Below are 27,896 nucleotides of genomic sequence, written 5' to 3'. Positions count from 1 at the left end.
TCTGACATCCGAGACCACTTGTTCTCTTATCTCTCCCCAGGTGACGGTAACAATGGCGAAGAAGGACTTGTTGAAAGAATATGAAGCTGATGATTCCAACAAGGAAGTCTCTCGCAGCGACTTCCCTCCAAACTTTGTCTTTGGAGTGGCCACTTCTGCCCATCAGGTGCTCTTTTTACCATCACCGTGCTTTGCACATTTTAATGTTCGTACATGGTATTACTTTTCATTTCTGACGAATCATGATCTGTGTGTTTGCTAATTTTCACTTTCTAATGTACACATTTATGTATATAATGAAATGAGATTCTTATCCTTCTTATAAATTACGATCTGGGCTTTTGCTGTTTGAACATGCTGTTTACTGTAGTGCTGTACTTTGCTGAGTCTTTCTTGTTAATAAATATATTCCTTCGAAAAAAGAAAATTGGGTTTCTTTTGTTATGTTGTTTCCATGAATTTCTTTTTGTAGTCATTGATTGGTTTTGGTTGGTTCCTCCCATTGTTTCGTCTTTTTTCTTTTTTGGCCTTTTCGGTGTAGTTTTTGTTGCATATCATCCAATTAAGTGATTTTTTATTTGGTAAATATTTTAAAGATTTCCTTATCCTTGATATATTGAAATATACTACAAAGGATCTTGTGGTATTGCCGTAGTTTGATATTGTGATCGTCTCTTTGTGACCGAAGGCCAAGGGGTATGAGTGATGAATTATGCCTTCCTCAAATGGATAGGTAATGAACTGTACATAAAATCATCTTTCTTTAATCAAAATTTTAAAACAACTCAAACTTTTACCACAAGTTTCCTCATAGTCTAATTATGGAAGATTGGCATCTGTCCTCTCCATATTGCTGGTTTTTTGAACAACCCGCATTTGGCCTTTCTTTAATTGACCGGGAATTGAAGAGGGAGAAAAAAGGTTTTTCAGTTGATTGCTTAACACCAGCTTGGCGGGTTGCCTATTGCCTCTCAGCACTGTGGTTCAATGATTGTGTTGTGGTCACTTTATCAAGGGTTTGAGGATGGGCATGGACACCAAAGGAACACCAAAGATGTTATTTCATTCTACTGTTTTACGGTAAAAAAGGGAAAAATAAAAAATAAATTAAAAAGAGAAGTGAAAGAAGATGAAACAGAAAATTGGAGGAAGGGATGCATGAGACAAATTCATGCACAATATTCATCTTACAAAATGTTTTCTTGATATATAATGGAGGTCTGATAATATGCATTTTTTTGGTAAGTGGTTTGATAGTATGCCTCTTCATAGAAAAATAAATTGTATAAAAGAGATAGAGATCAATCACCTTTGGAAAATAAAGTATGTGAAACTAAATAAGAGTTGCATAACGTCGCTTTTGGAAATGTTAGTCTAGAAAGGGTAACTCATATGTTTTTTTATTTTTTTATTTTTTTATTTTTTTTTATTTCTTTTTAATTTTTGAGTTGGTTCATGTAGTGTCCATAAAAAATAATGGAGAACTTACTGAACTTGGAATTTGGTCTCCTTGTTGTTTATTTGTAGGTGGAAGGAGCCTGCAAGGAGGGTGGTAGGGGTCCTAGTATTTGGGATTCCTTTTCACACACTGAGGGTATTCTTTTTTTCTTCCACAATTTTATAAGAAATTCTCCCATGATAAGTTTTGTCTTGACAGGACTGACATTTTCTTCTGCATGTTTTGAATCTTATTTGTGCATTCTTTTGTTATGTTAGGCAAGATCATTGACAAAAGCAATGCTGACGTTGCAGTGGATCAATATCATAGATACAAGGTCAGCAACACTGGCTTTAGCCATGAGTGACTCACGTTCCCGTTTGTTCCGTTGTCATTGCTTGGCGTTGTAATGATTGTGTAGTAAGTAGCCCATTCTTAAGTTTGGGATGTGACTTCATTATCAGGTGGATGCACTATACCCTGTAGTAATTATGAGCTGTATGGCTCAGTCCTAATCCCAATTCTAAGAGCAAACACCATTCCTTGGTGGATAAAGCATTGCTCGAGTAATTATTTCTTCTTTTTCTTGTGTGAATCTGTAATATCATTAAACTGTTGTTAATGCATAGAGAGTTTGGAGAAAAAGCCAGAAAATGTTCACATATCGCCATTTTCTATTTGTTTCTTGTGAACGCTTGTAACATGTGTCAATATTGAAGTGCTGAATCATCATCATTCGTAAAACATACCAAAAAAGAAAATCATTTGTATTAGATAGTGCATGCTTCCCAGATCTACATATAAAAGTTCTCAGCACACTTGCCTGCAGAAGCAATTGATAGGTTTGGTGACATGCAGTTTGGCCTTAGTGGCATGCTTCATGACCTGTTAAGCATTCTTGTTTGTGAAATAGAAGTACCAAGTAGTTTGATCACTAGCAATACTTGTTTCTTCTTGATGTTTTTATACTTATGGTATCATTATCTATTTCATCTAATAACATAGGTAGTAGTTTAAGAAGGATATGCTAAATAGGAAGGTAATAGAGAGTATGTCCTCATGTAATAGGCGAAGATCGCCAGGTCCAGTCACAGTCACGGAGGTCACGACAGTTATGATGGTACTCTTCATCTGGTATGGGTGATATCTCTTCAGCGCTAGGGGTGCAAGGCTAGGAAGGGCCTGTTGGTAGGAGGTCCTTTGCGGAGATGGTGGCTGATATGAGGCAGTCCGTGGCAGAAACCTCTGAGAGTAGAGATGGCATACCCAGGGCGTTAGAGCCGAAGTATGGCTGTCCCATAGTCAGCTTGGTTGCATATGCGGATTCAACCTTTCCCATTTTTTCTGCCAACAAGGTCAGGGTGGCAAACTATGTAGGGGGCTCGAAGAAGGGAATGGCCGCCTGTATTGATCTGCGTAACTTAACGAACACGTTGGTATTTTTCAGAGAGGGGATCGACTGTATTACCCAATCACGCGCCTATTGCCACAGCTGTTGATATAGGTATTTTGTTGCTAGATAAAATTGAGGTGGGCCTGAATTGTGTTGCGTATAAGGATATTGTGGGTTTGTCGAAGCCCACGGTTGATGGAAGTGTTGACCAAACCCATTTGAAGCCTGTTAATAAAACACTCTCTGATGGGCTGCGCTTGGGCCTGCCAAAGCCCATTATTATTGAGGCATCTTCTTTGCCGAGCCCCTTGGCAAATTCTAAAGCAAGGGGCATTGGAGGAAAGCCAGCCCGTGGTAGGGGCTTCCGGGTTTATAACCTGACCCACTCTAGGCATGGATACTTTTTGATGTGGAGAGCGACATCAAGGGGTGGGGTGTCTTCGTCAAGCAAGCATGTGGCTGGGGGCTCGTCAGCTCAGACCATGGAGCCACTGCTAGCTCCGTCGAGTTCCCCCAAGGCACCTGTGGCTATTTCAGAGGGGTTCTTGAAGGGTGACCAATTTTCTCCATTGAGAGAAGTACTGAAGTGCTCCTGGCCAGGTGGTCCCTTACCACAACCGTTATGCTCCGACACCCAGACAGCTCTGCTTGTGAAGGTAGATTCGTGCTCCATGCCGGTCAATGTTGGGTCCATTGTGTTTGGGGAGATTCCAGGTAACAACGCCGTTTCTGCTTCGATTTCGAACTCATCTATTGTTGGTGTCTCAAGGGTGATGGAGGATCTTAACTAGGCAGACTCCATGCTGTATGAGGCTCTTAATTGGGCACTCATTCTGAAGAATGGGAAGCAGGCTTTTGTTCTAGGTTTAGACCCGGGGTTTTTGTTTGTCCCTATGAGTTGTGGGGAAGCTTGCTATTTGGGGATGGAGGTAGCTTTTGAGGGGTGATTTCAAGTGGAGGCAGCTGGGTCTTTGTCTAGTTTCCCCCATGAAGCTTCCCAGTTTTCTCAGGCTACCCCCAACCAACTTATTCCTAGCTGGTGTGGGTTCAGCAAGGATGGAGTCCGTTATTGTGCTCTCTGAGAATAAGGGTATTAGTATTTGTGATGACTTTTCTCCTTGTCTAGATGTGGAGATTTTGGAGGGAGGAGTGTTTGAGCGTGAGTTTGACGAGCCTTTATTCTGTGAGTCTCTGATTGCTTACCCTCCTTAAGCTTCGAAGGAGGCTGTTTTTTCTACGAAAGAGACTTCAAAGTGGGTTTTGAAAAAGATCAAGGGTTTTAACAAATTTTTTGGAATGTCTTGTCACAAATTTGAAAAAGAGATTATGACCCCTTTTACTTATATTGAAGCCAACCGATTCAAGTGTAGTATGTGAGTTGTGGCTCTCCTTCTAGCTCTTATAAGCTGACCCCTGAAAGCTGCAAAGGCAGCAGGGAATTGAAAAGACTGGACTGTTCCATTAATTACGCCTCAAGGGATAGTCTCTCCAAATCTGGAGGTATACATGGGTGGGTGTCTTTTTTGTTTCTTTATGAAGTTGAAAATCATTTCGTGGATTATTAGAGGGCTGCATGAAGTGGATAAATGCATGTGTATTCGGAATTTACTCAGAGTGTGGAAGGCTGACTTAGTGGCCTTACAAGAAACTAAACTGGAGCAGTTTTCTAGGAGCATCGTGCGTAGTTTGTGCAATGGTCAACACTATGACTGGTGTCAATTGGATTCTAGGGGGGCTTCAGGTGACATTCTCTTGATTTGGGACATGAGAGTTGTTTTTTTTTTTTTTTTTTTGATAAGTAAGAGAATTTTATTAAAAAAGCGTAAGGCGCCATGAGAGTTGTTGAAAAGATTGAAGTGTGTGTGGGGAATGTTGTGGTGGCTTGTAATTTCAGAAGTGTCATTGACCAATTTGAGTGGCCCCCCCAATGTCTATGGGCCCAATTCAGATGTTGACTGTTGATTGCTTTGGGAGGAGCTAGCAGGTCTGGCTTCATGTTGGGATATCCCTTGGTGTATATTGGGGGTGATTTCAATGTCTATCGTTTCCCTGGTAAGAGATTGGGGACTAATTCCTCTCCTGCTTTGGAAGAATTTTCATACTTTATCTTTGAGCAGGGTCTTATGGATTTACCTCTACATGGTGAAGGTTTTACTTGATCCAACAACCGGGTCTACCCCTCTTGGTTTAGAATTAACAAATTGTTCATTTCTCCTGCATGGGAGGCTCATTTTCCAGTCAATACTCAGAGCAAGCTACCCAGACTTCTTTTAGATCATTTCCCTATTCTTCTTGATTGTGGTGATTCTCAAAGGGGTAGAAGGTTCTTTAAATTTGAAAACCTGTGGTTGAAAATTGATGGATTTGTTGAGAAGGTGAGACATTGGTGGAATTCCTACTGCTTTCAAGGATGCCCCAGTTTTGTTTTAGCTTAGAAGTTAAAAGCTCTAAAAGCTGATTTAAAGAAGTGGAATGACTTGGAGTTTGGGAATGTTGATAAGAGGAAAAGTGCTCTCATTGATGAGCTACAAGGCCTAGATGTTGCTGAGGAATAAAGGCCCCTGTTTGGGGAAGAGGAATTGAGGAAGGTGGTGGTTACAAAGGAGTTGGAAAAAACTATTTTGTTGGAGGAGGTGTGTTGGAGGCAAAAGTCGAGGGCGCTTTGGCTAAGAGAGGGGCGGATAAAAATACCAAGTTCTTCCACCGGATTGCTAATTCTAACAGAAGTTGCAACGCTATGGAGTAGTTGGTTATCAATGGCGTTACTTCCTTCAATCCATCGGTTTATTAAGGAGCTTATACTCTCAGCTCTACTCCGAGAGTGAGCATTGGTGCTTGGATGTGGATGGTCTCCCTTTTCATTCTATTGGTGAGGAGGAGGCTATTTGGTTGGAACGAGCTTTCGAGGAAAGGGAAGTGTATGAGGTTTTAAAAGACATGAATGGGGGATAAGGCGTTGGGTCCAAATGGCTTTCTTCCAATCCTCCTGGGGTGTTCTCAGAAAAGAGGTAATGAAAGCCTTTCTTGAGTTTCACTAGCGGGGTAAAATTTTAGAAAAGTCTGAATGCTATGTTTATTACTTTTATCCCAAAGAAAGTGGGGTCTGTTGAGGTCCAAGACTTCTGTCCTATCAGCCTGGTGAGTGGCATCTACAAAATTATTGCAAAGGTCTTGGCAAATAGAATGAAAGATGTTTTGGAGAATATCGTTTCCAATTCTCAGAGCGCTTTTATCAGAGGGCGTCAGATCTTAGACTTGGTTCTCATCGCTAATGAATGCCTAGATAGTCGTCTCAAATTAGGCGAACCGGGAGTTTTGTGTAAATTGGACCTAGAGATGGCTTATGATCATGTCAGTTGGGACCTTTTTCTTTACTTGCTAGGGAGATGTGATTTTGGGGAGAAGTGGCGGAAATAGATTGCTCATTGTATATCTATAGTTTGGTTCTCTATCCTAGTTAATGGTATGTCCAGTGGGTTCTGCATTAGCTCTCGGGTGATGGTAGTTGCGGTGAATGGGGGCTTTTTTTTTGGTTTTCGATGGGGGCCAGGAGTGATGATCTTGTTTCTGTATCCATAATGATACCCTCATTTTTTATGGGACTACTCCAAACCATATTCAATACCTGAGATGTGTCCTCCTATGTTTTGAAGCTGCCTCTAGTTTGAAGATTAACTTAGCTAAATTGGAGTTAGTTTTGGATTGTAGGGTTTCTTCCTTGCCTTTGAAACATTTGGATCTCCCTTTGGGTGTTCCGCTTAAGGCTAAGTCTACATGGGATTCTATCATTGAGAAAATGGAGAGAACATTAGCTGGTTGGAAAAGACTTTACTTGTCTAAGGGTGGCCGTGTAACATTGATTAAGAGCACTCTGCCCAACCTTCCTACCTATTTCCTCTCCCTTTTCCCTATCCCAGTTAGTGTTGCTAATTGGTTAGAAAAATTGTAGAGGGATTTTTTGTGGAGTGGTTTGGATGATGAGCCAAAATTCCATCTTGTTAATTGGAAGAAGGTTTGCTCTCCTATCCATTTAGGAGGGTTAGAGATTAGGAGCTTGTCTAAATTCAATCAAGCCTTTTTGGGTAAGTGGTTGTTGAGGTTGCTGTGGAGCGAGAGGCTTTTTGGAGCTAGATTGTGGATAAAAAGTATGGGGGTTTGGCGGGGGGTTGGTGTACTAAGGGGGAAAATGGAGCTTATGGGGCGAGCCTTTGGAAACACATTAGGAGGGGGTGGGGTATCTTCTATAATTTTACTAGTTTGGAGGTGGTTGACGGTTCTCGTACCCGGTTCTAACATGATATATGGTGTGGAGGTCATCCTTTGAAAGGTTCTTTTCCAGAGTTATTTTGTCTTGCTAGGAATAGGGATGCAACGGTGGCTAACCTCAGGAGTAACAAGTAATGATACAGCTCATTGGGGCATTAACTTCACCAGGTTGTGCATGAATGGGAGGTGGACTCCGTCTTCTCATTCTTCAATGTTTTGTACTCCGCTAGAGTGGGTTGGGAGGGTGATGATAGGCATGTTGAATGCCCTAAAAAAAGATCTTTTGAGGTCCACTTTTTATAAGTTCTCCTTCCTAATGGTGTTTCCCCTTTTCCTCGGAAGAGTGTTTGGAGGACTAAGGCCTATTTGAAGTTAGCTTTCTTTACGTGGACAGCTTCTCTTGAAAACATTCTCAGTTTGGATAATTTCCACGAGCGTCACACCATGGTAATAGATTGGTGTTGTATGTGTAAAAAGAGTGGGGAAACTCCGGATAATCTTTTTCTTCATTGGGATGTCGCTGGAGAGTTGTGGATTATGGTTTTTTAGATGTTTGGGGTAGAGTGGGTTATGCCTAAACGGGTGGTGGACCTTTTGGCGTGTTGGTATAGGGGGGTCGGTGGGAATGACAACATTATTGTTTGGAATGCAATTCCTTCCTTCTTATTCTTGTGCATATGGGGAGAAAGAAATGCTCAAAGCTTCAATGATCAAGAGAGAACGAGAGCGGGTCTATGGACCTATCTTCTCAAAACCTTATTTTAGTGGAGCTTTACTACCACTTAATCCCGTGTCTCTATATTTTCAAATTTTTGATCTCTTTTTTCTTGTTCTTGATTTGTTGGGTGTTGTCTCCTGTTTACTTCTTATGTATTTGGGTTGCGGCCTTGCGCGTCGAATGAATTTCCTTTACTTATATTAAAAAAAAAAGAGTTAATAGAATGGTGAGAAAAGATACATGTACCTGATAACAACTAGTTGGAAAAGGATCCATGGAGTTTACCTCAAATTTAGTTTGAAAAAGGCTTGTTAAGTTGATTTGAACTTAATGCATATCTACTTCTTGTATGTGTAATTTAATCCTTTTTCCTTTGGTATAGAGAAAACATTTTTTTCTTCATATCACTTCTGTGGTTTGTCTTTTTTCTTCTTCTTCTTCTTCTTCGATTTTTTTTTATTTATTTATTTTTTTTAGGCTTAGGTGATTAATTCAATACTTATATTCAGGAAGATGTTGAGCTTATAGCCAAATTGGGATTTGATGCTTATCGCTTTTCCATATCATGGTCGCGTATCTTCCCTGGTACGTTGTGTAGAATATGTTTAGTGCATTTTGTCGTGAATATTCACTTTATCAATACTATTCAAAAAGAGTACAATCTGAGCATTGTGATTCTTTATTTGATTAGTGTTGAAACTTACTAATTACTATTTCTTCCTTTGTATTAAGTTCTCAGTTAGTCATTTTTACCTTCCTTCTTCCCATATCCTTGTCCTTTTTAAGTTTTGTCTAGAAGTAAGCAAGAGTTTTATTTATTTATGTAAGATTTGCTGTTTGCAAGCTCGATATATATTTCTAATCCACTTGTTTATAGTTTTAGCTTTTGGGATGGGTGGTTCCTAACATGATATCAGAGCCTTGTTTTGACTAAAATGTCTTGTGTTCTAATCCTAAGTTCCTGTTATTTCAATTTCTCTTTGGGTATTTGTAGCTGTTTGTTTCTACACATGCAAGGTCTGCATTTGGTTAAGTGATTTTCGGTGAGTCTACCTGTGAGTGGGTGTTAGATTTATTTTGCGTTCTTGATATACATTGTTGGGCCACTTCCTGAGAGCTTAAGCTCTTGGGATGGATGGTTCCTAGCAATTTGAACCACAATTATACAATTTTGGATGACATATGAGATTCATATACATGATTGATCCATTTGGGAATGCAAAGTATATGAAACAATTTTTGCATATTTTTGTTAAAAAATTCCTACTTACCTAAAAAATTAAGTAGAAACCAAGTCTGTAAGACTGCAACGATCCATATGCATTTGGCACAACTTGAGTCAACTCTAATGTTGCAGCAGCATTTTTGGGACTGGAATTTGATAGTTGATTTTTTTTTTTTTTTAAGAGTCAAAATTTTTATCGTAAAGAGAAAGGAGAATAGTTAATTAAGGAAAAAACATACAAAAGGTTCCCTAGTCACTACGATCTAAAGTTCAAAAGACGAATAAAACCCAGAAAAGAGGAGACATGGATATAGCCTAACACAATCATACAGTCATACAACGATTTAAAAAAAATGAAGACTTTAGTGTAGTCCAACTAGCTTAACCCCATTAAACGTCCATGTATTCCTTTTTCTTCATATGGTCCACATAAGACAGCACAAAGGATCCTTTTGTCAATTTTCTTGACTCATATAGGCCAACTTTTAGAGTTTTCTAAGATTTGAAAGCATTTAGAACTTGAGATATTCTATAATTGAGATTCCTGAGCAAAGAGTTCAGGTAGAACTTTTTGATAGAAGATCTGGTAGAAGTTGACAATTTTCAATGCATCTTTACATAAGTGCAAAATAGACATGGACATGGTTCCTTTTTATTTTTATTTTTTGTATAAAAGAGAGTTGGACCTGGCTGTCATACATGGTGCATAGTTTTCTAATTCAGAAATCATATCTTGTAATTTGTTTTTCCACATAGTCTATATGCCTTACTTGGGTCTATAAGGCACAATTATTATTTAAACAGTTGAAATAAAGATGCCAGCCCCCTTTCATTAGTGAGGACATGTAGTATGGCTAGGTTTGATTTTCAGCAAGCATTTTTGGAAAATAACAATTCTATTCAGGTCGGTTTTGGAAAACTTGCAGGTTACGTCTATCTCCTTTGTAGGTAACTTTGTGTGCCAACGACTATTATGATCTATTTATAGGGTTAATGCTGTATAATAGTGGCATTTTGAATGGCTTGAAATGATGAGTTTCACAGTGCTCATGGAAATGAGATGATGAACCATTGGAGGGCATTTTTTGTTTTCTTTCTTTAAAAGAAAAACAAATCCATTTCATAATTTTTCAAACTGAAATCTTACTTCTTGCTGAAGAATTTTTAATCAAAGCAACCTCACATCTTGGACATAAGAGAGGTTCTGCATACATAAGAGATCTTTTTTTTAGGAAAGCTTGCATCTCTCTGGATTTCAGCCATGTGAGGCGTGGCGGTGGGCTGTTGCGAACCCCTTCGGGGGTTGTCGTGTGAGGTCAGGCATGGAGAACCGGTTCTTTGTGGAGGCTAAGTCCTTTATCTTCTCGGTGGTGGAAGGGTCATTTGACTTGAGGGTGGCGGAGAAGAGGAAAGGATTCTCAGGGTGGATTCGGCTAGGCTCGGGATGCGTTGCTTGGTTACTGTTGATGGTGGAAGAGGTGTTGCAAAATCCGGGCTTTGAAATTTTTGTTAAATCTTTCAGAGAGGGCTTGAAGGTGACCATCGTTCGGAGAGGTGGGAATAGCTCCGGCCGGTTCTTGGAGGTGGCGGTGTATGCTGTGGGTGGCCGGAGAGGGATGGTTGTTTTTCCTGAAGGCCGTGACGGGCGGGGTTGGGGGCGAGTTTCTGGGGAGTTGAGCAAAGTGTTGGCTTTCTTTGGTACCTCGGTGGTGTCGTCTTCTTTTAGTGGCGTCCCGGTGGGGAAGAGTTTGGGCAAGGCCGCGGGTGTTTTGTCGTTCGCAGAGGTGGTGGGCTCGCCGATTGTTGGCGAGCCTCTGGTTCAGAAGGCGGCGGTGGTTTGGTGCGAGGCGGAGAAGATCTTTTCGCTGGATCGGGAGCGGGAGCCGTTTCGGCAGGGGGTGGATTGTTACGATCTGGAAAGGTCCTTCGGTCCTCTGGGTAAAGGCCTTGCGGTCGATTGCTACGCTCTGGAGAGTTTCTCTCCCAGTCCTCTGGGTAAGGACCTTCTTGCGTGTTCCAAGAAGCGGGATGCTGCTGAGGCTGCAGGTGACGTTGCAGTGCAGGAGTTGAGGATATTCAGGAAGCTTCTTGATATTTTTGAAAAGTGGCTTCTTTGGGCTTGTGCGCATAGGTCTCATTTGGGTTGGGTTTCCTTTGATGGGCTGAAGTGGAGCATGGGCAGGACTAAATGTTGCCTTGGGTTGGGCAGAATGCGTTTTAGGGCTAGGTCAAGAAGGGTGGGCTGTAGGTCTTTTTCTAAAAAGACCAGGAAGTCGGGTCTTAGAAGACTGAATTACTTTAAGAAGGCTATGAAATGCGGGTTAGCTCCGGTTCATGGATCTGACGCGGGTATGGGTTCTGTTCCTTCCGGCTTGGGTGCCCCGGCGCCGGAAGTTGTGGGTTTTTCTTCAGCCTCTCTTCCGGAGTTAAAAGAGCGTTCCTCTCCCTTTCCTCAAATTTTTTCTGCCACGGAGATTCTCGGGGAAAAGTCCTCTACTCCGTCCAGTTTTGAAGCTTCTAAAGTGTCGTCGTCGACCGTTACTTCTGTTTCCGAGGGCTTTGGTGTCTCTACTTTGGTGAGGTCAGCTCTAGGTGGGGATCCTCCTTTGTCGCCTTCGTCTGAGATGGCTCCTTCTTCGGCTCTCTTTGGGTTTGATCCAGCTCTCGATGATTGCTCTTCAGGTGCGAATGCTCTAGGTGAAAGGCTGCGTTACTCCCTCCCTGTGATGTCGGAGTCTGGCGAGCCTATTTACCCGTCAGTTTCCAAGTCGATTCTTTCATACTCTTGGAAGAACAAGGTTGGCAAATTGGATAAGCATCTGCTTGCAGAGGCTCTTGAGACTTTCAGTGCTCCCAAGGAGCTTTCCAGGCCGGTTTGTGGGGTTGTCTCCAAGCCCTTGTCAGCTCCTGCAAAGGCTACGGCTGCTCAAGACGAGGGCTATCAGCCTATCCTTCGGCGTGGCTTCCTTCTCCCAAGCGGTGCGGCTCTTCCTCCGTTAGAAGTGGGAGTGGTTCCACTCTCTTCGGTCCAGTCTCTGCTTGGGTGCCCGCCTTTAAGGTCTTTCTCAGAAGTGGGTAAATCTTTGCGGGGAGGTGGTTTTGAAGAGATTGGTGATCCTCCCGGGGCAGCGATTGATCTTAGCTTCTGTGTTAATACTTTAGGGGTCTCTCACGAGGGGAATGTGAAGGGCTTTTTAGACTTCATGACTCTAATTGATGCGGAGCATCGTCTAGAGGCTTCAGTTTCCTCTTCTAAGTTTAAAGGGAGTTGTGAAGTGAAGAATTTAGAGTGCTCGATTAATTATGATGCTAGGCGTTTTGGTTCTAGTAGGGGCAAGGCTAAGCGGCCTAATGTGATGTATTAGTCTTAGGGTTTTGTGGGCTGGTTTTGTAGGGGTTTTGTGGGCTGGTTTTGTAGGGGTTTTCTGGGTTTCCTTCTGTTTGGGTTTTTTGGGTGTTTTTCCCCTTCCTCTCTCTTTCTTGTTTTGGTGTCCTTTTGTATACTTCCTGTATGCTTAGGGGCGCCTTTACGCTTTTTATAAAATTCACTACTTATCAAAAAGAAAAGAAAAACAAGGGCTAACATTACATCTTTATCATTTAGTCCATATATTCACTCTTCAAAGATAAAGATAACATTACATCTTTATCTTTATCATTTCTTCAAATGGACTTGGAAAAAGCTTATGATCATGTTAATTGGGATTTTCTCCTGTATATGTTGAGGAGGTGTGGCTTCGGGGGTAAATGGTGCTCATGGATAGCTCGTTGCATTTCTTCTGCGAAGTTTTTGGTGCTAGTTAATGGCTCGCCCAACGGCTTTTTCAGTAGCTCTCGAGGCTTGAGGCAAGGGGACCCTTTGTCTCTTCTTTTGTTTGTGTTTGTTATGGAGGTTTTGAGTCATATGATTACAACAGCGGTCAGTGGGGGTTTGTTGGATGGCTTCAGAGTGGGTAATGCTTCTTTCTTGCATCTTTTGTTTGCTGACGACACTTTGATTTTCTGTGATGCTCGCTCCTCCAAGTTGCGGTATTTGCGGAGTCTCTTTCTCTTATTTGAGGCTGTTTCGGGTTTAAAGGTCAACTTGGCCAAATCCAATCTTATTCCAGTGGGGAATGTCGTTCAAGTGGGAAGGTTAGCCGACATTTTAGGGTGTGAGGTTGCTTCTTTGCCAGTGAAGTATCTGGGTCTTCCATTGGGGGCTTCCTACAAGTCCACTCGTATTTGTGATGGAGTTATCGAAAAGGTTGAAAATCGGTTGGCTAGTTGGAAAAGGTTATACCTCTCCAAGGGTGGGAGGGTTACCCTTATCAAGAGTACTCTCTCCAACATACCTACCTACTACATGTCTCTGTTCCCTATTCCGGTGTGTGTTGCTACATGCATTGAGAAGCTACCACGAGATTTTCTTTGGGGTGGAATGGACGAAGAATTTAAATATCATTTGGTGAGTTGGGCGAAGGTTTGTACCCCAATTTCAAAAGGGGGGCTTGGCATTAGAAATTTGGTGTTCAACCGCGTGTTGTTAGGAAAATGGTTATGGCGTTTTGGTAGGGAAAGAGATGCTTGGTGGAGAGTTGCGGTGGATTCCAAGTATGGTAGTATGTGGGGTGGGTGGTGCTCCCATGAGATTGCAGGGGCTTTTGGAGTAGGGTTGTGGAAGTACATAAGGAAAGGATGGGAGACCTTTTCCAGATTTTTTAGATATGAGGTGGGGGATGGGAGTAGGACTAGATTTTGGCATGACTTGTGGTACGGAGATACGGTTCTGAAAGAAGTGTTTCCTGATCTCTTTGGAATTGCTCGGGTGAAGGATGCATCAGTGGCTGACAATATGGGAATTTAGGCGGGTCCATTCAATGGAACATGAGCTTTGTTAGAGAGGTGCATGATTGGGAAGTAAATGTTTTTGCCTCATTCTTCCAGGTTTTACACTCTACCAGGGTGTATAGAGATTGGGCAGACCACCTTAGATGGGTCTCTTCCAAGAAAGGTGTGTTCAGGGTTAAGTCTTATTTAGGTTCCTTGACGTGTTCTGGAGGAACTTGGTTCCCTTGGAAGAGTGTGTGGTGGTCTCAGGCACCCCTGAGGGCAGCCTTCTTCACATGGTTTGCAACTCTAAGTAGAATTCTTACTCTGGACAACCTCAGGAAGAGGCACATAATCATTGTAGATAGATGCTGCCTATGCAAGCGAGATGGGGAATCAGTAGACCATATTTTTCTGCATTGTGATGTGGCATCCGCTCTGTGAAACATCTTCTCTCGCTTTGGTATTTCTTGGGCCATGCCTAGGAGTGTGCTAGACCTAGTTGCTTGTTGGTGGAAGTCTGGGAGATCAAGGAGTGCTACAACATGGAAGATGGTGCCTATTTGCATTTTTTGGTGTATTTGGAGAGAAAGAAACCTTAGGTGTTTTGAGAACCTAGAGAGCTCCCTAGAGGAGGTGTTAGAGTTGTTTCTCCATATGCTGTATCTCTGGTTGATGGCTTTTTTGTACCATTTATCCATCAGCTTTGTTGATTTTCTTGTTTCTTTTTCCTTTTCTAGTTAGGTGTTTCTTGTTGTATACTTCCAGTGTACGTAGGGGCGCCTTACGCTTTCAATAAAACTAAATTTACTTATAAAAAAAAAAAAAATGTCCTCCTTTTAGGACTAGGTGGTGTTGACACCTTCAATCCTGGGTTTTTGTCCTGAACTATAATGTTGATATAAAAAACTAAGTCAATTAGTTTTCCCCTTATATAGGTACAGTTGTACAGAAATTCTGTTTTTACTGTGTTGCCTGAGCTTAATTAATTATGATGACAAATTGACAAATTGATCTTCTTTGACGGTTTGCTTATGATTACAGATGGTTTGGGAACCAAAGTCAATGATGAAGGGATTAATTACTATAACAATCTCATTAATGCTCTTCTTGAAAAGGGTATGAAATTGTACATAATTTCCTTTTAGTGGCACCAACAATGCATATTTGACAGTTTTATTCCTGCAGGTATCCAGCCTTGCGTAACTTTGTACCACTGGGATCTTCCTTTGCATCTTCATGAGACACTGGGCGGGTGGTTAAATAAACAAATTGTGTAAGTATTGTCATAATTGAACCTTCAGTTTTGCAAACATCTTGAAAAATAGCAATACTTCTCATGTTGATTTCAATTGAATATATATGTTCTAAATATTGTCAAACTTCTACACATGCTGACTTGACCTCTTTCTCTTAGTGCGTTGATTATGGCTTTCTTTTTTGTATGTCTCTTCTGACTTCTCTTCAGTTTATGTTAAGCTCAGAGAAGCTCAGAAAATTTGTGGCTTAACATCTTAGGCTTGAGGGAAAATGTTACCATCAAGAACTAAGATACATTAATAGTTCTTAAATTGAAGCTTATTTGAAGAAACATGTTAGAAGCTGCAAAAACATAGGGTTTTTGAGGAATTCGATAACTATATTTGTTTGGCTCATAAATTTTGAAGCCATATTGAAGAATAAAGAATGTATAGTCATACTGAGGAATAAATAATGTATGCAATGAGTATGCGAAATGAAGAAAAGAAAAATTTACTGTTCACAAGGTTCATTTTTTTTTTTGATAGGTAAGAAAAGATTTATTAAAAAAGCGTAAAGGCGCCCCTTGGTACACCAAAAGCTAACCTACAACAACTGATAGAAAACGGAAAAAGAACCCCAGAATCCAAGAAAGAAAGCCCAAAACAACCCACAAAAGAGCCCAACCTGACAAGAGAAAAAACCCACAGAACCGAGAGAATACCCACAACCCACCAAAGCACACAGGGGTCATTAACTACAAGTATTCCTTCTTTGGGAAAGTTAGAAAAGAAACATTTAAGGGGCACTACAATTTTGCATGGACCCTTTTCTTTTCGTAGTCTAAATAATGGAAATCATAGTCATTTGTTGATTTATTCATGGGAAATTTAAACCTAATAACTACCCATGAGGCATTGGATAAGCAAGAGAATTTCCATCCCTTATCTCATCTCAAAAAAGGTGCAAGTTTTGTCATAACGCTAAGACGTACTAGTCACATACGTGATACCCCAAAAGGATTAGTCAAATATTAAGGCTTTCTTGGAATCACTTTTGTAACTCAAATTCACCTATTACATGCTCAATGTGGGACTTAGCAAATACCCATATAATGTCTTCACAATTTAGACAATTTGGGGCATAATAATCTACTCAAATCCCTGACCTCTTTGTTAGGGTCCATGTTGCATGTTACACTTAGTATCCTTGTGCCACATGGCATTATTATTTTGGTTTAAATATCGTTTATCAAGACCTAAGGTCATCTTGTGCAATATCCCAAAGGAACCTCAAGGGGGTGGCCTAGTGGTTAGGCTTGCGGCTTCAAGGGAATATTACCTCTTGAGGTCTCGAGTTCGAATCCACCTAAGTGCTACCTCCCTCTTGGAGCCAACCACCTTGGCATACCTATTGGGGCCAGCCACCCGGGCATAGCCCGCGAGTTAACAGCCCAATCCCTGGAGTGGCGAAAGACATTGGGCCAGGGATTAGTCTACGCCTTAAAAACCGTGGGACACCCTGTATCAAAAGAAGAAAAAGAAATATCCCAAAAGGAATAGTCACTCTTAAGGCTCCTTTAAAATCACTTACTTAGCTTAAATCCATCTAGTACACATCCAATATGAGATTTTGCACATACTTATACAACACTTATACAATCCATAGAATCCTACTTATAAAAAATAAAAATCTATAGAATCCAGGTTTTCACAAGTTTTAGCCCTTCTAAAGGTTCTCTATGCCAAACAATGATATTAGTGTTATTAAAAATGCACCAGGAGCAAGGCTTATCAAAGTAAATTGAATATTTTTGAAATGATATATTGAATATGAAACTATTAAAAATTTAGTATAATTAACCTATTCATTATTAAACAATTGAAAAAGAAAAAAGAAAAAAGAAAAAAAACCTGAATCATTACTCTGTTTTGGGTGAAACAGAAAGCAAGCAAAATCAATGTTCTGTTGTAAGTGGCATGTCATTTCGACTAAGCAATATGTCCTTTTGTTTACATAGTAGACATTTTGTTTTAAGTGTCACATCGTTTTTGGTTTATTTTCTCATAAAAAATTGTCAATTGCCAAGGATAATATTCATTAAAAAAACAAAATTTGCCGAGGATAAAAAATTAAGATTTTTTTCCCATAGATAGGATAGTTGGAGAGGGGGAAGGGTTGTTGATATGGTCTCCTAAACTTTTGTTATCTTTTTTTTTTTTTTTTTTTTTTTTTTTTTTTTTTTTTCAGACTTTATTCCACAGATTTAAAAATACAGAGGAAAATATACTTTAATTTTGTGTATTATATTGTAAGAATAGAGTTGGTATAACTAATCAACAATAAACTTTTATATGGCTTCAGATGCAACCATTATTTTCAATTGAATACATAATTTTTAATAGAAATAAAAATACGCTTTTTACTGCCTGATGTTTCATGAAAAGTATGTGGTTTCTATCTATGCTTTAGATGTCGTTAATTACATATGCTTTGCTTTAGTGGTGAGGAGTGCAAACCTCGTGCACTTTGCACTTTAAGCTCACCTATGTGTGCTTCTAATTACAGTACATGATACCACCTTTAGATTCTGCTGTAATTCCTGTTAAATATGTGAGAAATGTTGGCAGCAGCCTTGGAGATCCTATGAAGGATATAGAATTCATGGACAAACAATTAAGCTGTAGACACTCATGTAGTCAACATACAACTGTGTCTAAAAGGATGTTGTAATGATGTCCTCACTGGATTGCTGAATCTCTCTATTTATGCTCTTAAAAACTGTTTTATGTGCCATGCATTGCTTTTTTAAATTTCCAGGTATTCCCTTTACTCTTAAAATTTTAATTCTTGGCTGAATTTTATAATGCGACTCAGCTTAAACTACTACACAACACCAGAAGCTTAGCCACAAACAACTCAAACAGAGCTATGCAGACATATTCTTAGTTGTACATAAAGTCACTTAAACGGCTCATTGCGTGGCTGGCAATTGACTTAAGACCTGCCTTTGGGGCCAAAAAAAAGAACTCTCGACTGTAAAGGGGCAGCTAGTTAGACAAATTCCTAGGAGCAAACCAGTTAAGCTGTTGGAACAAGTGGCTCATATTCTTTTGGGTATAGAGACTAATACGAGAGTACCAGTATAGTACTCTGCGGTATGGTACAGCCTCGCGTTGATAGCCGACATCCCTTCTTTCAATGAATGCGGTGGTCGAACTCCCTAGATGGTGGAAGTTCCTTGGGTTCTTCGAATAGATGTAGATAGCAGTCCAAAATTGACTCTGTTGCTTTTGGAGCTGTGTTGTTGTGGTTGTCCCTCAAATGTTCGATACAAAGTCCAAAAAAGGTTCCTCTCCAATTGCCTTTACGTGCAAGTGTCTAAATGCTCACCTATTGTTATGTTGCCATTGGTTGCCTTGTAATAACGCAAGATTTTCCGTCCCTTTCAAACTTCATGGTAAGTTTCTTCCAACCGAAAAGCGCTGGTCTGAGTTACTGTAACCATTGAATAACCAAGACTACATCCAATCCTATGAAGGTGAGTGAGTACAGCGTAATTTACACAGTTCCTTGAATGGTCATACGGACCATCTTGTATTTTTTATGGCTGGTTAATCGATCACCATTAGCCACCTTGACTGCAACTTCTTCCGTAGCTTTAACTTGTAATTGAAGCATCTGCGCCACTCTGTCTATAAAATTGTGTGATGATCTACTGTCGATCAACATGGCCACCATCTCCTTGTTAACAAGGGCCCGTGGATCCTGCTAGCGCATGTAAGGAAATTTCTGCATTCTCCTGTGTTGCGGCTCCTTTATTTTCCTTGTGGACTAGATGAGGATTGGTGCTTCCTCTGTTGGTTCGTGCTCAGTGAGAAAAATCTGGGGAGTCTTGCAGCGTTGCCCTGGAGTAAAGCATTCATTACAGCTGAAATGGAGACCCTTCTCGTCTCCTCTGCATCTTCTCCCAAGAAAGCTTCCTTATCAGTGGCCCTTGAGGTGTTTTCACAACTGAGGTTGTTGTGGTGATGAATTCCGAGGGCAGACTTGGTTTCTGTATGTCCAATTTGGACAACTTCTTTTTGTGGGTCAGCCTCTCATTGCACATTTGAGCTAGCCTGATCCTTTCCCGAAACGTTCTTGGCCTGAACATGTGCACTTCAGCAGCAATCTCCTCTTTAAGACCAGCCAGAAAAGTGGCCATCCTACGACTTGATTGGCAAGCCTCTCAAATTCCCTTTGGTAGCCTCGCAGAGAACCATGCTGTTTGACCCCTGAAAGAGATTCATCAAAGATCTCATAGTCGGTTGGGCTAAAACGAGTGATTAACTCCTGCTCAAATAATTCCCATGTAATTACCATGCCTTCATCCTTCTAAACCCACCGGTGAAAAGAGGGAGGGCAACTCGCTGCTCTGGACTGGTTCATGACATTCAAAGAACTGAGCAGCTCTGTTGAGCCATTCAGTTGGGTCATCACCAAAAAATGGTGGGAAGTCCATCTTGAGTTGCCTCATGTTCGACATGGGTTGATGATGGTAATCACGATTATGGGAGGATTGGAAAGATGAGCCCTTCTCTTTGGAATATGTGGTAGCCATCTCAGAAAAGACATTGTTCACCGATATCATGTTCTTAATCTCATTCAAGGATTCCTCTATGCTCTGCAATCTCTCTGTTTCTATTCGCCTTATGCCATCCTGAACCTTCTGAGTCGGTTTCTAGTTTCTCTATTCACCCTTTGTTCGTACCCATGCCCTGACACCAAATGATGGGATTCTTTGGTAACAAAATTGATTGAACAAGGAATAACAGTACTGAATCGTTTGGCTAGTTGGAAAAGGATGTATCTCTCTAAGGGTGGTAGAGTAACCCTTATTAAGAGTACCCTTGCCAATGCGCCTACTTCCTTTTTGTCTTTGTTCCATCTCCCGAGGAGTGTTGCTGCTCGTTTAGAGAAGCTTCAATTGGATTTTCTTTGGGGTGGATTGGGTGAAGAATCTAAAATTCACTTGGTGAGGTGGTCGAAAGTCTGTTCCCCAATTTCAGATGGAGGGTTGGGTATTCGGAATTTGTTGTTGTTCAACCATGCTTTGTTAGGTAAATGGTTGTGGCGGTATGTGATAGAGAGAGAAGCTTGGTGGAGAGTTGCGGTGGATGCCAAGTTTGGTAGTTTGTGGGGTGGGTGGTGTTCTCGCGAGCCGGTTGGTGCTCATGGGGTGAGGCTGTGGAAGAATATCAAGAAAAGGTGGGGGATTTTCTTTGGTCTCTCTAGATTGGAGGTGGGGGATGGGGCTAGGACAAAATTTTGGCATGATCTGTGGTGCGGGGATAGGGTGTTGAAGGAAGCATTTCCTATTCTTTTTGGTATAGCTTGGATGAAGGATGCTTCCGTTGCGGATAATATGGAGGTTTTGGGCGGCCCTATACAGTGGAATGTGAGCTTTGTTAGAGAGGCACATGACTGGGAAGTGGGTGTCTTTGCATCCTTCTTTCATGTGTTGCATTTAGCCAGGGTGAGTAGAGATCGTGCTGATAGGCTTAGGTAGGTCCTTTCCAAGAAAGGGGTGTTCAAGGTTAAGTCCTATTTCAGCTCCTTGGCCGGCTGTGAGGGCAGTCATTTCCCTTAGAAGAGTGTGTGGAGGACTCAGGCTCCTTCGAGGGTGGCGTTCTTCGCGTGGTCGGCAGCCCTTGGAAAGATTCTTACAGCGGATAATTTCAGGAAGCGAAAGATCATCATTGTGGATAGATGCTACTTGTGCAAAAGAGACGGGGAAACTATAGACCATCTTCTTCTTCTTCATTGTGATGTGGCTACTACTTTGTGGAATCATGTCTTTTCTAGGTTTGGTATGTCTTGGGTTATGCCTACGAGAGTTGTCGATTTATTCGCATGTTGGTGGAAGGCGGGTAGGTCAAGGAGTGCTGCAGTTTAGAAGCTGGTGCCTATTTGCATTCTTTGGTGTGTTTGGAAGGAGAGAAGTTTTAGGTGTTTTGAAGACTTGGAGAATTTCATGGAGAATTTTGTTGCTTCGTTTTTTCATACGTTGTATCTTTGGACGGAGGCTTTTTTGTCTCCCGTGTGTATTAGCTTTTCTGATTTTCTTGTTCGTTTTCTTTGCCTTCTTAGGCGTTTCCGTGTGTATACTTCCAGTGTATTTAGAGGGGCGCCTTACGCTTTTATAAAATTTCATTTACTTATCAAAAAAAAGAAATTGATAAATCTCCACTTCGGGTAGGAGTACACCCAATACAAGACAACTCAAAGATTCTTCACACCCAATACTACAACCCTTATAGATTAAATAAAAACAGAAAGTACAGCATTATTGACATACAATCAACTGGCCACTACTAGTTAACTGTCTTTCCCCTGTTTCCCTTCATCTCAATTAACTGCTCCACGTGCTGAACTTATCAACATGCTTCCTTCATCCACGATGCATTTGTGCTTACTTTCGGTTGGTAACTGCCCCTCCATGAACACGTGCTCCGAATATGTGGGATTAGGCTTGCATGCTGTGTGTACCTCTCTCTATAGTTAGTTGAAAAATTGCTTGTATATTCTTGAAATTATAGTATGATAGTGGAAGGGAGAGTCATAAGAAGACTAATATTGGTATGACATTAATGACTTTTAGGGAAAACAACATTATAATTTACTAAATTTTTACATCATCCATATACAAAGTATCAGGGAAATTTTTTTCCTTCTTTTGTTTGGTATACATGTGCACATGCGTGAGTCTACATGCATAAGTACACACAAACACATGTGTTTGCCTTTGTATGCGTTTTTGTTGTGTATTAATTTTTAATCCGGCTTCCATTTTTTGCACCCAGAAATTACTTCGCAGTCTATGCAGAAACTTGCTTCGCCAGTTTTGGTGATAGAGTAAAGACCTGGATTACAATTAATGAGCCCCTTCAAACTGCTGTGAATGGATACGATATTGGGGTATTTGCTCCAGGAAGACATCAACAGTCATCAACAGAACCATATTGGGCTGCGCACCACCAGATCTTGGCCCATGCGGCAGCCGTTTCAATATACCGAAGCAAGTATAAGGTATACTGTTCATTTGTATTACTAATTAATTACTTTACCTTCTAAATAAGGATATTGGGATTACAGAATATGGTTCTTGTTTGGCCTATCACCTTATCAGGTTTTGTTCAATTTTGTGTAAATCATGATACTATTTATGGTGAGAAACTAGAGCAGTGTATTTGTACCATCCAGGGTTACAGAGTCTTCATTTTGGTAGGCTTATTTACAAGGTTTACATAGTCATTTGTGAAAGAAAATCATAGTTCTTAATTATTAGTGTTTTCAATTTTCCATTAATACCAGTGTTACGGCCTATTAAATAATGTGAATAAATTTATCACGCATTAGAAATGATTGAAGCTGCTTGATTTCTTGCCTTCGAGATTTCATGGTTACCTGCATACTAAGTTTAGGCTTTTCCTTCTGTCACTTATACACCTGTGGCTAATCATAGATCGAGGTCATTTGGTATTTTCAATGACTTCACACCTCATTTTATCAAAGGATGGATCTTTGCAGGGTAACTAATGTATTAGTCACTATATTTTTAAAATTTAGCTAATTATGTCACTTTCACTTTTTAAAACACATCTTTTTAAATCCTTAATAGAGTATGCAAGGATTATGCAAAATGATCAGTGTTCTGTTGAGAGATTTAGCACCAGGCAATTCACCATAATTGAACTAAAGTCAGGATGCTACATAACTTAGTTTGCCAGACACAACTATATAGTTATATTGGTTATGCTTTGATTTGTTCCTAGTGTTTAACCGATATAGATGTTTCACAATATCATATATAAGTGGAGTTGTCAGTCTAAAGATTCATCTTATCCTGAATACATGATCTACTAGTAGGATTCTTATTTTTATACTCATCAATCAAATATTCATTTGTGTTCTTGAATCATTACAAGAATAACATTCTTTTCTTGCTCTTGCCATCCTTGTTCTTGTCCCAGGACAAGCAAGGGGGACAAGTAGGCTTGGTGCTAGATTGCGAATGGGCTGAGGCTAATTCAGATAAAATTGAAGATAAAACTGCTGCAGCAACACGTCTTGATTTTCAGCTTGGATGGTAGTTCCCCGTAATTATTGTTGTCTCACAAAATCTTCTTATTGCAGCTTCTTGGTGATGTATCATCTTAGTTGAAAACATGTACGATGATGATGTTTACACAGATATGAAACCAAAATTCATGGAAAAATTTGAATGAAGTAAAGTTTTTGAAACAATTTTAAGTTCTCGGTATACATATGAAACATTATTTACTTATTCGTAATGTACAATATGTAAAACTTCTTAAAACCTGTGTTATTTTTTATCAATTACCTAAGTAGTGATATTATACATGAATTTTAAATTAATTATGGGATATTGTAGTTTGCAACGACCGTTTCCTCTCTCTCTCTATCTCTCTCTCTCTCTCTCACACACACACACACACACACGAAGACATGCATACATATTTGCGTATACAAACACATTAATCTGCATGATGAATAAAGCCTCCCCTCTACATATTAGACCTTCATAATTTTATTGGATCACCTAAAGAAGTAACAGTTCAAGGGATTTTGAGTGCTGGACTTGTAATGTTAACAGTTACTTTGGAGAGAGAATACAATGTCATACACGAAAGGATCAGTTTTCATTCATAGATTAAAATGGATGAAATGACAAGATTACCCACAATCAATGACAAGACATAGACAAGTAATTTTACAAGTATGTTTAGGATTACTGAGTGTCTGTCATATATCATACTACACATCTGTCATACATCATACGACACAATAGTTTACTTCAGAGATCCCGAATTTCAAACATAACTGAATGTTATACTATCTTTGGGCAACATATGAATCATTTCAATTGTAACTTTCATGTGGTAGACCACGAAATGTAAAACTCTCATGTTCATAGAAGGTATGTGAAGTTGTCGTCATTTTGGAGAGATTAAGAAGAAATATTCTGTTTGGACCCTTTGTTTGATGAAAATTTATGCTGAAAATAATGATGGAATATATAAGTTGCACTAGTTGGGTTCTTTTGGCATGAGGTAAACCCCTTTAGGACAATTTCAAGTCATATTGTGCTGGGTTTCACCTAGTAGCTGACTCTGCTTTCAGCTATGGTTATGTTTGTTTGAGTATATTTTTACTATTCTGAGGTCCTTTCTTCTTGCCCTTAGCATTATTATTGATATACTGCTAATGTTGGGACAGGTTCTTGCATCCAATATACAATGGAGACTATCCTGAGATTATGCGTGAAAGACTTGGAGATCGACTTCCTAAATTCTCAGAGGAAGAGAAGGAGTTAATTAGGAACTCGATAGACTTTGTTGGTCTAAATCACTATACATCGAGATTTATTGCTCATGCAACAGATAGCCTTGAAGAAGGTGATTTCTATAAAGCACAAGAGATGGAGAGAATTGGTAAAACACTGCCACTGCTTGTTAACATTTCCTAAATTTTTTTCCAGAGCTATTAATGTCTCATAGAAAAGCTTCTTCTAATTTCTATTTCTTGCTTTATTATCAGTTGAATGGGAAGGGGGTGAGGTAATTGGTGAGAGGGTATGAATCTTCTCTCTCTCTCTCTGATACACACTACAGATCCTATCTAAAAATTGTCTCTTGTCTACTGAAAGATTTTATTTGTGGCAGGCAGCATCAGAATGGCTTTATGTGGTTCCTTGGGGCATCCGAAAGGTTCTCAATTACATAGCACAGAGATACAATAATCCCCCAATATATGTTACTGAGAATGGTACACTCTGATTCTTGCAATCAAAACAAACATGGTTTGATACTTTCAATGGTTTTTGGTATATTTTGTATAGATGCACGTGGTTGCTAATTGGTGGTCTTGGGGTGACTTTCCAAATATGACACAACCTAGGAAAAACGTTAGTCATATTTGTATTATCACTCCAAAAGTACTAATTAAGTTACAATTAAAGCCCCTTAGAATCACTTACAAAGCTCATTCTCATCTAGTAAGAAACCAATGTGAGACTTAGTACCCATGTAACATCATTACAATCCACTTACCCAATGCGGGACTTAACTTTCTAGAATGTCACAATCTCCCTTACTTAAATCTCTTACGTCCTCGTTTGAGTGTAAGTCACTATGCAGTGCCCAAGCGCTACATAGTATTACTATGTTGTGATACCATTTGTCACTACCAAGGAAAGCGCTAACCATATATGGCTATTACTTTAAAATGATTAATCAAGTTGCAATTGGTTTTAGCTTTATGGGATGTCACAATTTGTCACGACACAGAGAAAACGCTAGTCATATCTGCATTATCACTTTAAAAAGACTAGTTAAGTCACAATTAGGGCTCTTTAAAATCACTTAGAAAGCCCAATCTCACATAGAAAAAATCAATGTGGAACTTAACTTTATAGGGTGTTACAATCTCCCTCGCTCAAATCCCTGACGAGAGCGTTAGGGCCCACCTCAAGCTGTAATGCTCTAGTGCCATATGGGTTACTGGACTAGCTCTAATACCATTTATCATTACTCAGGATATCCAAAAGGACTAGTCAGGTTACAATTGGAACTCCATAAAATCATTTATAAAGTTCACTGTCACCTAGTAAAAAACCAATATAGGACATAACTTTCCAGGATATCATATAATATTTTACTTTTTCATTTTTTTCCCTCTGGAAAGGAATAGTGAAAGCCATGTCACTTGGAACGGAACTGGTTTGCTTATTTAATTTTAGTAAGACCACTTTGGTAAGCAAAATTCCATTATATAGGCATGGTTGCTTACAACGACAAAAGCTAGCTTCTAGATGTTCTTTGCGTGAACATAATAGAGGAAGCAACCTTCCTGTGCTCTTCCCCGAAGAGCGCATTGTTGATATGATCAAGAAATAAAATTTGGGATGACAAGATCTCTTTTTATTAGTCGGGCTCAGATTATGGTGGTTAAAAGCCACTTAATGATGCGGCAGTGATTCTCTGCAACTCTTTTCTCTGCCACTTACAGGAATGGATGACGAAGACAGTGACACTTCCCCGCTTGATGATGGGATGCTAGATGACAAATTGAGAGTTGTTTACTATAAGGGATACCTAGCTGCAGTAGCTCAGGCAATCAAGTGGGTTACTTCTACCATTATATCATTGTTTTTTATTTTCTTCCATATATCTAGATGGTCCGTTCTTATCCTTTCCTCTGACTACTGGGTAAATTGTGCTATAAACCATAATTTATGCCTGCTAATGATTCCTATTTGGGTCTATGTGCATTGACATTCATCTTCATTCTAACAGAGCCTATCTTGTCTACACAATTCACCAATCCAAAATCTTAGCATGCCCACCATACAGAGGGCACCACCACTACATTAAAAACAAAAACAGAGAGAAAATAAGTTTTTCTACGAACTATCATTTATTATTCTACTAAATAAAAGCATCACCTCTGAATTTGATGTTCATTGCTGAAATAGATGACTAGTTAGAGATTGCAATTGGTGAACCGAAAACCTCTCAAAGACTGAATTGCATACATGCATGCTTAGAACCTTTTATCAACCTTAACATTTAAATGATATACATTGGGACATTGGTTGGGTCAGAGAGACAGAGAGATGTAATTGGGGGCAATAAGCACTGATTCTTTGAATCCCCATTTGCCCCCCTCTGAGGTTCCACAATGGAATAATATTGGCAGGAGTCTTTTTGACTTTGAATAGTAAATTATTGTTTCGTCTTAAATTGGCTCTTGGCATAGGTATTACCTTTATGAGGATCCCTTACCGTTTGTATACTCAGAGACCCTTGAGCTCTTGTCTTGTCACTTTATGAATGAGTGAGTTGTGAATAAATGATGAATTAGAGGTAATATTCCAAAAAGAAAAGATAATTAATTTAATGTTGTTTATGTGTGTTGCATGGACAGGGATGGAGTTGATGTGAGGGGATATTTCGCATGGTCATTGCTGGACAACTTCGAGTGGGCTCAAGGTTATACCAAGCGTTTCGGCTTGGTTTACGTGGATTACAAGAATGGGCTTTCTCGCCACCCAAAATCTTCTGCTTATTGGTTCCTACGGTTCCTGAAAGGCGGTGAAGGGAAAAAAGGCAAGGAAGACTAATTTATAGCCAGAAAGAACTTGTTATTTTAGACTTATTCTGGCATTCTAAATTAGTAAGTTGTGGTGGTGTACTTTATATCCTAATGACCATTATGGAATAAATAATGGTACACACTCTCACTTTTTCACACCTATTTTCTCACGCCCGTATGTAGCTTTTAAGCTCATTTATTGGATTAAAATTCAATAAAAATAGGATTAGCAAAACGGGTTATCGTGTCGGGTTTTGGTCGACTCGGTTGACCCGCAAGCCTGTTTAAGCCAATCCGAACCCAACACGATTAGTTAAACGGGTTGACCCACCCGAACCCAACACGATTAGCTAAACAGTTTAGCGTGTCAACCCGTTTAGCTAATCGGGTCATAAACGGGTTGACGAGTCATAAATGTGTCACTAAACGGGTTAATCCGTCAACTCGTTTTGCCTAAATCCTAAGTCAATAATTTTGTATTGTATTCGTGTCAAATTTACGGGTCATGTCAAAAGTTGCTAACCTTAAATATGTAGCTTTTAAGCTCATTTATTGGATTAAAATTCAATAAAAATAGGATTAGCAAAACGGGTTATCGTGTCGGGTTTTGGTCGACTCGGTTGACCCGCAAGCCTGTTTAAGCCAATCC

General features: G+C 39.9%; 1 protein-coding gene across 1 annotated transcript; it reads left to right on the top strand.

Moving 5' to 3' along the window:
* Positions 1-27,405, top strand: LOC133851072 (beta-glucosidase 42). Its single transcript, XM_062287376.1, has 13 exons — positions 1-166; positions 1,528-1,594; positions 1,717-1,775; positions 8,325-8,400; positions 14,894-14,968; positions 15,038-15,125; positions 21,934-22,159; positions 23,104-23,219; positions 24,371-24,585; positions 24,692-24,726; positions 24,817-24,919; positions 26,162-26,273; positions 27,080-27,405. Exons 1-13 carry the CDS (start codon positions 53-55, stop codon positions 27,273-27,275), a joined length of 1,482 nt encoding a protein of 493 aa, XP_062143360.1. The 5' UTR covers positions 1-52; the 3' UTR covers positions 27,276-27,405.
* The last annotated feature ends 491 nt before the right edge of the window (positions 27,406-27,896 follow it).

The sequence above is a fragment of the Alnus glutinosa genome, chromosome 12 (genome assembly GCF_958979055.1).
Source record: "Alnus glutinosa chromosome 12, dhAlnGlut1.1, whole genome shotgun sequence".
Lineage (NCBI taxonomy): Eukaryota > Viridiplantae > Streptophyta > Magnoliopsida > Fagales > Betulaceae > Alnus > Alnus glutinosa.
Note: the sequence above shows the minus strand (reverse complement) of the source record. Positions and strands in the feature narration are given on the sequence as shown.